The 13,868-nt window shown below is 37.2% G+C and overlaps 1 protein-coding gene across 1 annotated transcript; it reads right to left on the reverse strand.

The window, feature by feature from the left end:
* Nucleotides 1–540: 540 nt before the first annotated feature.
* On the reverse strand, nt 541–13,859 carry LOC127998291 (coiled-coil domain-containing protein 158). The gene is made up of 15 exons (XM_052592098.1): nt 12,479–13,859; nt 10,107–10,215; nt 8,033–8,053; nt 7,819–8,002; nt 7,391–7,559; nt 6,391–6,546; nt 5,331–5,443; nt 3,127–3,285; nt 2,910–3,002; nt 2,678–2,785; nt 2,460–2,593; nt 2,275–2,337; nt 1,995–2,062; nt 1,728–1,886; nt 541–1,548 (listed from the first exon to the last, which is right to left on the reverse strand). The coding sequence occupies exons 4-15, from the start codon at nt 7,912–7,914 to the stop codon at nt 1,484–1,486; spliced, it is 1,383 nt and encodes a 460-aa protein (XP_052448058.1). The 5' UTR covers nt 7,915–8,002; nt 8,033–8,053; nt 10,107–10,215; nt 12,479–13,859; the 3' UTR covers nt 541–1,483.
* Nucleotides 13,860–13,868: the final 9 nt, after the last annotated feature.

Here is a 13,868-nt window from a genome sequence, read left to right on the forward strand (position 1 = left end):
ACCATTACAGATACTCTGCTTACATTTCCCAAGACCACAAAAGGAGAAAACATCAGTTATTCATCTCCCGTGTGTAGTTTCTCAGCACGGTCTTCTCTGAGGATGCACGGAAGAACAGGATCAGTGGCTCAAACACAGCAAGCTCCACATCATCATGCTCTAAAGGGAGAGCTGTTCATTAAACTCTTTAAACGACTTTCCCTTATGTTGTTTTATTAAACATCACTTCACACATGCATGCGTCAGCTGCTGAGTGCAGTTCCCCAGACTACAATTTTTCAAGATTAAAGTAATATTTTACCCCCAAGCCAGAATTCAGTATCATGTTATTTTACAATAAAGAAAATAGAGCTAGGGCGTATTTGGCATGGTTCTCTCTTCCTCTAGGTTTCTTCATTCATTCATAAAATGTTCACTGAAAAACAAACACTGTTCTCTGTACCCTGGTGGGAATTACAAGGGCTTTCTAAGGATTTTTAGGTAAACAGCCTGAAGTCTGCTCTCATGCATTCTGCCATGGTAATGAGCTGCATTTAGAAATTTCATTTAAAAAATCTCATTCTTTATGCAAAATGAAATAAATCAATTGTTTAGATCTTGTTTTAGAAGAGTGTCCTCTTTTCTGGGCCTTTATAAAACTACATTCCTGCAGAACAAATCATTGGCAATCATAAACCAAAAGAACACAATACAGACCCCTGCAACATCTTCAATATGGGCACAATTTTCCTGTTGTTAGGCTCCGCCTCCCTTAGCTAGTTTTGCTAACTTGGACAAGCTTGTCAGCAGCAGGAAAATAAAATTCTCATAAAACAGTAAAAATGGACTGTCTATAATATTCTAACATGGGCTGAAATTAATACATTTTTCTCCTTGATATGTCCCGTCCTGTCTTCCTGTTCCAGGGGATATTACATAAACACATTGAATAATGCTGCAAGTTTCAAGGGGGCCCTTAAAAATGGTAGATGCAACAAAAAGGTAGGACTGGGCCTAGCAAAGGTCCAATGTAGGAGAGTTCAACTACATGCAGTGCTGCACAGAAAGACTGGCTTCTGACTTCAAGCTCTGCATGCTGGTTAGGAATGTCATTAAGTATGGCACTGAAGTAGCGCAGTGTTACATATGGCATCAAAGTACAGCAACAGCATTCAAAAGCAGCCGCCTGGCTCAGTCAGCACAGCTTCTCCAGAGCAGCTGTGCAAGGTCCGATGACAACGCAGTTATAAAAATATAAGTGATTCAAAAAATATAGCCCACAATTTATTGATATGTTAATAATACTGCCATGTTACTGACTTTTTTGCACTTCCATGGGATGTATTATGCAGCACATAGAAATGTTCTTGGTCCACTTTATTTCCGATGAAGAAAGCAAACAGTGCGAGTGTCACCATTATCTGTTTTGACAGCCGTTTTCGACAAAGTCCTATTGAGAATAAAGAAGACCCGTGTCATTCTGGCCAACATCCTTCAGTAGCTTCTACGGTCTGTCCAGCTTGATTTTCTCAGACGCCTGTCCTGTGAGCTCATCTTGATTGCTGGCAGCTGATAAAAGACCAATAAACCTTTAGCTTTATAACCAATTAATCACTCGCTATGATTTACAACATACAGTAAACAATTAAATCACTGGCATTGTTAAACTAATCCTCCTGCAGGCACAATATATCGGTTTAAATTTCATAAAACGGCTCTAATTCTGTTTGATGTGAAGTGAAGCTCACATATCTGATTAGCGTAGGCAGGGCGCTCCATCTCCAGCCAATAGTTTCTGTCAGTGGGAAGATCAGAAGTGAGGAGAAGGTGCACAGGAGACCTGCGTCCTGTTGCACAACCAGAGCTGGAACAGCATGTCTGTCCTGCTCTAAAACACACTGCATTATCTGTAAAACAAGAGACATTTTATTATATGTATGCGTTTTTTTTCATTTAGAAGCGATCAGTCAATCAGTCTTTCCATTACTGATCAGTGTAACGGCCACAAGACTCACTGTCAGCTGATAAAGGGCTGGCGTGATCCTGCTTATTAGGTTCAGAAGTTCTGAAGCATCCTGGCTCACTGCATCAAAGCACACATGCAACACAAGCAGCACATGCATGAGATGTCTCTCAGAACACTAACTCTTGACTCAAAGAGTGGAGAAAAAGCAGAAATCACTGCCGAGAAGCACTTAAATGAGGTCATTTTGCTACAGCTTCTTGAGCATCAAGGATCCGTGCATGTGTCATTAGATGTCATGAACACCTTACAAGTGCACTATTTCTATTTACCTGTAACTGTTTTTTCTTTCAACTGGCCTTGGGGTACTTTCAGGACCTTTAGTGCCTATAGGTCTGCAAAAAGAAAAAAAAAAGATTGTTATTTCTTTAACTCCTCCATTCCTTGATGATACAGTCTTCCCTAATGTGCTTTTCTCTCTCTCTCTCTCTCTTCTTCAGTTAAATGTGACTCTCACTGTCCAGATTTGTGGTCTTCCTCTGGTTTCCTCCTGAAGCTCAAGGTAGTGTGTGGTCCTTGCTCTTCAGTAATCCCACCACGCAGCTCTCTTAGAAAACTCTTCAGCTCCACGTCGGGGTCAGAGACTCTCATCTGGAAAGATTCCAGAGGGAAATCTGTTCCAGCACATTGGGTCAATTCCGATATTTAAGTGTGTGGGCTTTTTTCATACTGTACCTCCATTAGGCCATTAACATTATGCTGAGCGAGTGGAATATGAGTCTGTAGGATACAGCTGCTGACTGGAGATCTGGAAACAGTACGCCAATTCTGGCTTTGCAGTTCCTAACCAAAAAAAACAAACAAACAAAAAAAACATACACATGGAAAAACATAACAGCAAGAGAATACAGTTTTACCAGAAGGTGATATAAAAAAATACTACTACAGTAAATGTGTACAATTTTACCTTTATATCCAATGCATGCTGCAGTTTCAGCCTCATAAGTTCCTGTTCCTGCTTCTGAATAAAGTCTTGGCATTCAGCAAAACTGTCAGACATCTATACATCATATATTAAAATGTTATGGTTTACAATGTCGGTCAAATAGAACATCTGTTCCATTATTTGTTCAGTACTGTTGTATCGAAATAAGTATTTGTTTAAAAAGATGACCATCAGACACCTTGTATAAAGCTGCTTCCAGTCTCTCTGCTTTGCCTTTGAGCTCTCGCTCTTTAGAGCACAGAGCCTCTACTTCAAACTCCAGTCTCCTCCTGCTCTCCCTCTCTGACAGAAGCTCTTGTGTCTGTCTCTTAAACAGCAATGCCTGACGGTGTTTCTCCTGCACCACAGAAAAATTAAACAAAAAAACAGTAGAAATTAGCTGACTGACCCATTAAAAAAATTGCATGTTTAGTTAGGTAGATATTTGCCCTTGCATGGTAAAAAGAATAAGAATTCTAAGAATGAAAGATCTTTTGCTGAGAAGAAATGTTCTTCTGTTCTTTTCATTTATAATAGATAACTCTCAATGAATAGTGAAACACTTTCCTATATGCAACTAAGAACATTCTAATATTTTATCTATTTAGTCCCGCATATTAGCATATAGTTACAATCATAAATTTACATTTGTGACCACAAAACCAGTCCTAAGTCACTGGGGTATATTTTTAGCAAAAGCCAAAAAAACAAAACAAACAATGAATGGGTCAAACTTTTCTTTTCTATTCTGTTCTATTCATTGAAGAAAAAAAAGAAAAGAAAAAAAAAACAGCTATGTGTTCTGTGCTAGACTAACAGAGACTTGTCATGAAATACATTTTTGATTAGTAATATGCATTGCTAAGAATTCAACTTCAAAGATGATTTTATCAGTATTTTGATTTTTTTTGCACCCTCAGATTCCAGATTTTCAAATACTTGTATCTGGGCCAAATATTGTCCAATCCTAGTAAACCATACATAAATGGAAAGATTATATAACCAGCTTTCAGTTGATGTATAAATCTCAATTTCGAAAATGTCTGTTCTGTTTAAAAGTTTACATCTCCCCACTGTTAATGCACCATGTTTCCTTCTTTAACTGTAACACAAATGTTTGCAGATTTAAATTCAGTTCATTTTCATAATTCAGTTTTTATTTTGTCTTAGGGTCTATTTGTGAACATCTGTAGTGTGGAAAAGCTTATTCGGGGCAGTAATTCATTTAAAAATAAATACTATTTTTAGGATCTCTCTTTTTTTTAAAAATTAGTAACATTTTGGAGATTCTGCAATGTGCATGTAAACTCATGACTACAACTGTTCAAGTAGAACAACAAAAACTGTCTCTCTGAGATGATTTCAAGATCAAATCATTTCTAACAAACATACCAGTGCAAGTTACACCTACATTCAGCCCATATTTCTGTTAGTCCACACCTATAAATAATATCTGTACTTTAACTCAAGTACTTGACTTGATGATCACATCGACACACTAATTATAGGGCTGTGCAAAAAAATCGAACACGATTTTCATGCACATCTCATCAGTAAAGACGCTCCTGTAATTAGAAGTATATCTCCAGCACTTGCATTCAGATCAGGGTTGTCAGGTTTTCACAACATATCCTGCTCAGTTGCTTCTCAAAACTAAAACAAAACTAGCCCAATCGCGCTTCCAGAAGGTTCCCCGATAAAAAAAACTGCTTCCTGGGGTTAAAATATAAATTTTTAGCAGGGTTGCCTTGGTAAAATTCGCATTTTAGGGGTTAAATATCATGTTATTTGTATTGGGGTCGCTTTGACCCGTGGAAATGAAAAACAACCACAGACTTGGCAACACTGGTTGGCATTTACTACACCGAGCCGCAATTCACTGACAATCTACACAAAATCGATGTTAAAATCGCAGGCGATTCTTTGTCGATTTTGAAAGCGATTTTGTGTTAGTTGTCGGTAGACTACGGCTCTGTGTGGTAACTGCTGCTCCACCTGAACCAGTGTTGCCAAGTCTGCGGTTGTTTTTCATGCCCGCGATTTGAAGCAACCCCAATACCAATAACGTGATATTTAGTCCCTAAAATGCGAATTTTACCAGGGAAACCCTTCCAAAAAATTTATATTTTAACCCCGGGAAGCAATTTTTATCGGGGAACCTCCCGGAAACGCGATTGGGCTAGTTTTGGACTATTTTTAAGAAGCAACTGGGTAGGATTTGTTGTGAAAACCTGGCAACCATGATCTGAATGCACGTGCTGGAGATATACTTCTAATTACAGAAGCATCTTTACTGATGAGAGGCGCATGACAATCGAATTTGATTTTTTGCACAGCCCTAACTAATTAGTAACAGGGTGGTATTGTGAGAAACAGAAAGGAGTAGTTAGTGATGCACCCCACCATCTTGAGCTTCTCTATGGTCTCGTCCAGCAGCTGAATTCGGCTTCGCAGGAAATCAATCTGCTCCCTTTTAGAAGTGATCTGTTTCTGCATTCCCAGAGCAACTTTAAGACCTGAAATACATATGAAACAACATGGTACATAACACAAAGAAAACTCTTTGAAAAATAATCATTCATCATTCAATAATCAAAAATTCCTGTCTGAAAGAAGAATATTATGTTCAATGAGGGGTCGCCCTATCTGTGAAATGCTTGACATTCAAACAGAACGAGCTCAGGTTATGTTAGCTGCATACATTCACAAGAGAAGAACTTGAACTATATTGTTAATGCACTGTCAGTGTCTGCTTTTCAAAAGACACTTTGTCCAATGAACCAATGAACTGATACTTACGTCAGATGAGACCATTTTCCCATTCCGTCCCTCTCACAATTGAATAGGACAAAATGAAACAATGGAGGGTTACAGAGGTCAGAACTAAGAAATCATAGCTACATTATGTAACAGCCCACAAGCACTGCACACAGCGAGAACAAAAGTTCTTTAAAATCTCTCAATGCACTGACGGCAAACAGCTGAGAACATTGTGTAAATGTTAAAATGCTATACTTTGTGCAGATTAAGAGATGGAAAAGTACATAGTTGAATGACAGCAGGAGGGTATCGACCAGATCTATAATCTCAGTGTGCAGTCTTCCTGCCATTATCCAGAATGCAAAACAACAAAACGATGGCCACACACTGGCTCTCTGGAAAGCATGCAAACGAATCCAGTAACGGAGAGTGTGGTCTTCCTCCCTTTATTTTAAATACACTTGGCCTAGTTCTGGTTTTTCCTGAGGTAACACTGTGAACGGTGTAAAAACATCCTCAGATTAATTATCAGATGAGATATGAATGAGTACGGATACCTATATTTGTATTAGAACATAATTAGGACTTTCTTGAAATTGTTTCTCAGAAGCCAGTTCTGTGAGGTTAGCGAGGGCAAATCTGAGTGATCAGCTAAGACAATTTTTCATTTAAAACGAGGCATTTCTATGTGCATGCACAGTACCATGACCATCAGCCGCCTCCAGTGTTCTCAAGGAACTTGTGGTCTGGTCCAGCTCAGCCCGTAGAGTCTTCAGCTGGCTCTGAAGTTTCAGGTTTGCTTGTTCCAGCTCACAGGTTTTACCGCCGAGCAGCTCTTTCAAAGCTTCCTGTCCCTCTGCTGAATTTGTGGGGGACAAAGTAAAAAAAAAAAAAAAAAAAAAAAAAAAAAAAAAGTCAGGGTGATATTGAGAGAAAAAGGCCCTATTAATTCTTAAAAATTTCTTTAAAAAAAATAAAAAAAAATAACTTAAATTAATTTGAAAGAAGTCTCTTCTGCTTACCATGTCTGCACCATTTAATTCAATTACAGCAAAATATTATTAATTACATTTCTTTACCACTTCAAAATATATATATGTTTTTAATTATTAATGTTGAAATTGCTTAATATTTGTTTGTGTAAAATAAGATAGATTGATAGATGATATTTATTTTAAATAGAAATATCAGATAATTTGAGTTTTTTTTCTTCTTTTTTTAAGGAAAAGTTAGCTCGGGTTGTAAAAACAGAAGCCACTCCCCCAAAACTTATTAAAAAAATAAATAAAATCTAAAAAAAAGTACATTGAAAAATATGTTATTGAAAACAACTGTTAAATAAATAAATGAATTAACCTGCAAATAAGATTTTTAATGTGATCATGTATTCAAGGTGTAAGTAATATGTTATTACTTTTTATTTGATTGTTACACCACATGAAAGTTATTCAATTGAGAAATGTAAAAAAAAAAAAAAAAATGTGAAAAACTTTCTTAATCATGGATTCTTTAAGTTGGACGACATTTGCTTAGATTTTTTGTTTATACCAAATAATGTATACAATAACAAAACAATACAATAAAAGCAAACATTAGGTGTTCAAATAGTTTTAATAGACACTGTACTTGTAACATACACTTTAAAGTCAGTTTATATCAGGCCTGCAGTTTGTAATACCAATAAGACGAATCTGAGTTTGTACCTTTCAGCAGGGTAAGCTGCATACGCCGCACTCCCAGCTCAGCGGTCATCTGCTGTTTCTCTGAAGTAAGCTGATCAACATCGCAGATCTTTTCTGAGAGCGCAGCCTGCTGACGGGCCTTCTCTCTCTCCACTGTGCTGAGTCTGAACTCTGCCTGTCTCAAGGCCGCCTGTTAAAACAACCAGTATATGGACAGAATGCAAGAAACAATTATAAGAAATGCAATATTAAACACTCCGCTTGGACCAAAACAAGTGTGTAACATATCTTCATAGCTTTTCCTGATACACCCATCGAGCATCAATAATGCCTATGAATGGGCTATTTCATCTATAATCAGTTTAACATTTGAACAGAAACTACCTAGCCAAGAAATCCTATATTATGAATTAGTTACAGGAATAAGATTCTTCCCTAAATTTCCCCACCTTCAGTTGTTGATTCTCCCCTCGGAGCCGCTCGATCTGGTTAGTAAAACACTGTTGCATCTCCAAAGTACAGCTGTGATTTGAGATAATATCCATTTTCCAGTTCTGTGTTCACCACCCTGTCATCTGCCTCCGCCGTCATGACCTTCAGCAGAGCCTGAACCTATCCCAGCTGGCCATGGACCTGCTGCAGTTCATGCTGCTTCAACAACACCTGCAGATGTCTTCTCTCCCACTGAAATATATATATAAAAAAGAAAGAAATGAAAGCACTGGACAGCCCAAAACCTGCCTATATTCTCTAAAGAACCAGCGGTTCTCAACTGGTGGGTTGCAGATCTGTTTTGAAAGGGTTTCAGACATCTGGAAAAAGACAATTAAAGGAATTGTCCTTCCAATAATGAAAATTTGTCATCCAAGACATAGATTAGTTTTTTGACCAGGATGGACCTTTTCAATGGAGAATGCATCATTATGGATTATACAGTAGATTTGTTTTTTGGCCAGAAGAAATGGTTTAGTTAAAACGCCTCAATAAATGGATTTGTTTCTTACAAAAACTATGGTGTGGATTACGGTGATGTTTTTATCAGCTGTCTGGACTCTCATTCTGACGGCACCCATTCACTGCAGAGGATCCACTGGTGAGCAAGTGATGCAATGCTAAATTCCTCCAAATCTGATGAAGAAAGAAACCCATCTACATCTTAAATGGCCTGAGAGTGGGTTAATTTACATTACATTACAAAATTAACATTTTTTGTTCATCTTCGGACAAACTATTAGGATACCAAAATAAATCAGCCTATCAACTTTTAAAAGGGAGTAGAAAACACTTCTTCTGGCTATAGTATGTTAAGTTCACTGGGATATTTATGAATTTGTTTTGTTTTAAGGAGCTTTTTGTTTACTTTTGTAAGATAAACAACTTTGCTACTGTGTTTGTTAGGCTGTAACAAACATCTGGAATACAAGATGCAGCTGCAGTTCTTGCTGTTGGAGTCTGGGGCTGGTACAGACTGTGCCGAACTGCAGTTTGAGCTGCCTCTCTCTTGGCTTGCTAACGCTGTTCTCAAATCAATTCTCTCTCACAGCACAGACCTGACAGCTCGACCAGAGACTCCTGTGATCCATCTCTGCCAACAGCTCAAAGGTGAAATAAACACACTGTAGTTCCAAAATGCCATTCTTTAAATTGAGTTAGCTCACATGATCTTTAAGGTGCAGTAAGGACTTTTTCTCAAAAAAAAAGAAGAAGAAAAAAAAAGACTAATGCTATCAGAGACTAAAATGTCCAAATTACATACAGACACATGAAACAAATACTATCCAGTATAAATCAATCTTGGGTGACAACTGACAAATAGATTACTGTGTAGACGTTTGGCTTTGGTAAGATTTTGTTTGTTTTCGAGACTCTTATACTCACAAAGGCAGCATTTCTTTAACCAAAAATACAGTAAAAACTGAAATATTGCAAAATCTTATCACAATTTAAAATAACCGCTTTCTATATGAAAATATTTTAAAATGGCATTTATTCCTGTGATGGCAACGCTGAATTTTCAGCATCATTACTCCAGTCTGCAGTGTCACATGATCCTTCGGAAATCATTATAATATGCTGATTTCTGCTCAAGAAACTTTCTTATTATTTTTACAAAAAGGTCATTATTATAAAAGGTTTAAAATGGCTGTGCTGTTTACATTTTTTCTGGATTCTTTAATGAATAAAAAGTTCAAATGAACAGCATTTATTTGAAATACAAATCTTTTGTAACATCATAAATGTCCTACTGTCACTTTTGATCATTTCAGTGTGTCCTTACAACTTTTGGAAAGAAGTGTACACTTGTCAACAGGATATTCTTCACTGGCATCTTTACTGAAAACTTTTGCTTTGGTGTGATGCTGCCAATGTATATCAGTAGAAGGTTGATCAGTATACCTCTGGTCATTACCACTGACTTGCACCTTTTAATTACAGTATGATAACATATCTTCAAGATGAAATTTGTCTTTCTTTGCCCAATACTGTCCCCAAGTGGAAATGCAAAAAATAAAGACTGACCACTCGTCTGCCAGTCATTGGTCAGACAAACAGATAAGTCTGTCCAAATCTCACGCCATTCTTTGAGCCAATGTTGTGTTGTTTGGGCTAGTCTGGACGCACAAACAAACTGACCAATGTTTTTATAGCGTCACAGAGACAGTGACATTTGAGGACTATCCAGCAAATGAAAAGCAATACTATCCAGCTGGGAGGATATGTATAGATGAGAATTTACCTAATAACTCCCAACAGAAGTTGCAGACTGGTGGAATAAATCTGAATGCACCAAGGTTTCGGTCAATATCGCCACCTCCTGGTCATGACTAGTAATGAGCTGCTCTTGTCTGTAACAAGATAATGTTATTAGCTTAGAGTGGATTCAATTTTATTGTCATTGTGCAGAGTACAAGTACAGAGCCAATGAAATGCAATTTTGATCACTTACTACAGTGTTCCAGTTAGGTTCTGATACTCAGTGAACCTTAAAACCCTTAGAAAGACTAATACAGTTGTGGCCAAAAGTTTAGAGAATTACATAAATGTTAGTTTTCAAAAAGTTTGCTGCTAAACTGCTTTTAGATCTTTGTTTCGGTTGTTTCGGTGATGTACTGAAATATAATTACAAGCACTTCATACGTTTCAAAGGCTTTTATCGACAATTACATGACATTTATGCAAAGAGTCAGCATTTGCAGTGTTGGCCCTTCTTTTTCAGGACCTCTGCAATTCGACTGGGCATGCTCTCAATCAACTTCTGGGCCAAATCCTGACTGATAGCAACCCATTCTTTCATAATCACTTCTTGGAGTTTGTCAGAATTAGTGGGTTTTTGTTTGTCCACCTGCATCTTGAGGATTGACCACAAGTTCTCAATGGGATAAAGATCTGGGGAGTTTCCAGGCCATGGACCCAAAATTTCAACATTCTGGTCCCCGAGCCACTCAGTTATCACTTTTGCCTTATGGCACGGTGCTCCATCATGCTGGAAAATGCATTGTTCTTCACCAAACTGTTGTTGGATTATTGGAAGAAGTTGTTGTTGGAGGGTGTTTTGGTACCATTCTTTATTCATTGCTGTGTTTTTGGGCAGAATTGTGAGTGAGCCCACTCCCTTGGATGAGAAGCAACCCCACACATGAATGGTGTCATGATGCTTTACTGTTGGCATGACACAGGACTGATGGGAGCGCTCACCTTTTCTTCTCTGGACAAGCCTTTTTCCAGATGCCCCAAACAATCGGTGCTTCATCTGAGAATATGACTTTGCTTTCTGCAGAAGATCAATCAGTCCCTGATGTGTTTTTTTTTGGAGAGAAGTGGCTTCTTTGCTGCCCTTCTTGACACCAGGCCATCTTCCAAAAGTCTTGGCCTCACTGTGCGTGCAGATGCACTCACACCTGCCTGCTGCCATTCCTGAGCAAGCTCTGCACTGGTGGCACTCCGATCCCACAGCTGAATCCTCTTTAGGAGACGATCCTGGTGCTTGCTGGACTTTCTTGGACGCCCTGAAGCCTTCTTTACAAGAATTTAACCTCTTTCCTTGAAGTTCTTGATGATCCTATAAATTGTTGATTTAGGTGCAATCTTAGTAGCCACAATATACTTGCCTGTGAAGCCATTTTTATGCTACGCAATAAAGTTAATTTTCATGGCAAAGAAGGACTATCCAATTCATCTGATCACTCTTCATAACATTCTGGAGTATATGCAAATTGCTATTATAAAAGCTTAAGCAGCAACTTTTCCAATTTCCAATATTTATGTAATTCTTAAAACTTTTGGCCACGGCTGCACACATGACATTAATTAAAAAAATTAAGTAATTAAAATAATAATAATAAAAAAAAACACATGCTCTTGAACACAGAATTTACAAAATAAATACAATAAATACATTCTTGACAAAGACAATTCAGTCTTTTTAGTTATTTTAGTTGTCACAATGTTATTACTTTATTATTATTATTCTACTGTTACTAGCTGCTCAACAAACACTGGGAAGTGTATAATCCATCTTCAGTTACACATCACTACCCCTCCAGCACTTTCAGTCTATCACAGTCTTCATTATCTGTTCCATCTATATTATGCTGTATACTGTATTAGTTATGTATTGGTTTGTTCAGTGTGTGCACTGTTTTTGTACTGCATTGTATTGCGATAAGCAATTTTTCATGGACCTAATAAACATGATCAAACGAGGTAGCCTATAATAACAGAGGCAAGAATATCCACTAAGACTGACAACTTGCTTAACGGACCTCTCTGTCTAATAAATACAATAATATACAATTTATAAGTGCGTTTGTGAATTATCCATATTATATTTACGGACCTGATTAATCTAATCTTGAGGAGTTTCCTTTAGACTACCTACTCACTGCAAAGCATGCATATTACTTAGATTTACGTTAATTTGATTGTTTATTGTTGTTCAATAAAGAATTTAATGGTTTAATGACTTTTATCAGAACCACGAAAATCAAAAATACGTTGAGACCTTTTTTTATTATAGAGTAGTTAAAGATTCAATATCGATACATCCTTTCCACTCTACGTTTAGTCAATTACAAGCGGAGTCAATTTCATACATATAAATCTACTCACACAGTACAGCAGAGGTTTGTTCTGGAGAAACAGCGCGCTGAATGACTTCCGGTGGAGAACAACAGGTGGTTTAGATGTTTATCAGCTTTATTTTTGATACCCAGATAGCCACCTGTATAACGGTGATATTCGCTTTCGCTACGAATTAAATTGCGAGTACAAACAGTTTTACATTTAAGGTAAATTTATTTTGTTTGCATCTTCAGCCAGACTTGACCAAAGCTACCGAGCCTAACTTGCTAGCTAGTGTGCACTGCATTGCAAACACGCGCAACGAAGCCGTCGTCGTCACCATAGCAACTCCAGAACTCGTAAAACGCGAACCAATTAGCTGGTAAAACGTCACTCCCTATCGCTTACCATTCATACAGCATTGTAACAAGTCTATTGGTGTTTTATCATAATTATATAAAATAATTAATTGCGCTTTTACCACATGCATCACAAAAATCATCGTTCGTCACAATAATGTCTCAAATTCAAACAATTAAATTGAAATTTTTAATTTTAACTAAAAAGGTAAGAAACAGGTTAAGTTGCCTGCTACGGGTTTTCCTGGATGAGCCCCAGCTCTGCACATTTTATATGTCTCCCTCATCTATGCTCTAATACACCTGATTCAACTCATCAGCTCGTTAGTAGAGATTTCAGGAACTGGAAGTGTCCGATAAGGGAGACATAAAAAAAAAAAAAAAAGTTCTGGACTGGCTGTCCTCCACATACAGTGCATGTTATTATAATGCTGTGGGAAAATATTTTAAATACATACATTAAAAACACTTTCTTAGAATATACATATTTATATTTTGTTCAATATAAATAGTTTAACATATATTATATTTGAAGGCAATTATGTATCATTTTGTTGAACAACATGTGTATAGTTCAGGGGTGTCAAACTCCGGAGCCCTGCAGAGTTTTGTTTCAACCCTGCTTCAACACACACACCGTGTAGCTTTTAAATAAGCCTTGAAAGACTTGATTAGTTGGATCAGGCGTGTTTAATTAGGGTTGAATCTAAACTCTGCAGGGCTCCAGCCCTCCAGGAACTGAGTTTGACACCCCTGATATATTTAATATCTCTAATAGGCTGGTACTGTATGCCAGTTATGCTAAAATATACGTGTCGTCTAGTATCATGTTTAACTTTATTTTACACGTTTTATATGTGTGATCTTATTATACTGCAGTTTTGTCAGCAAAACAATTTGCAGTAGAATTGTGATTTGACGTGTATAGATAATGGTGTTTTTGCTAAAATTGTTATGCTACATACAACCAAAGATTTATCATTCTGCAGTTTGTTTTGTGCATACTGCAAAAATGCACATTTGTATTATATCATGCAAAATCCTGTTTTTGTATTTTATGTATATATATATATATATAT

The sequence above is a fragment of the Carassius gibelio genome, chromosome A5, assembly GCF_023724105.1.
Source record: "Carassius gibelio isolate Cgi1373 ecotype wild population from Czech Republic chromosome A5, carGib1.2-hapl.c, whole genome shotgun sequence".
Taxonomy (NCBI): Eukaryota; Metazoa; Chordata; class Actinopteri; order Cypriniformes; family Cyprinidae; genus Carassius; species Carassius gibelio.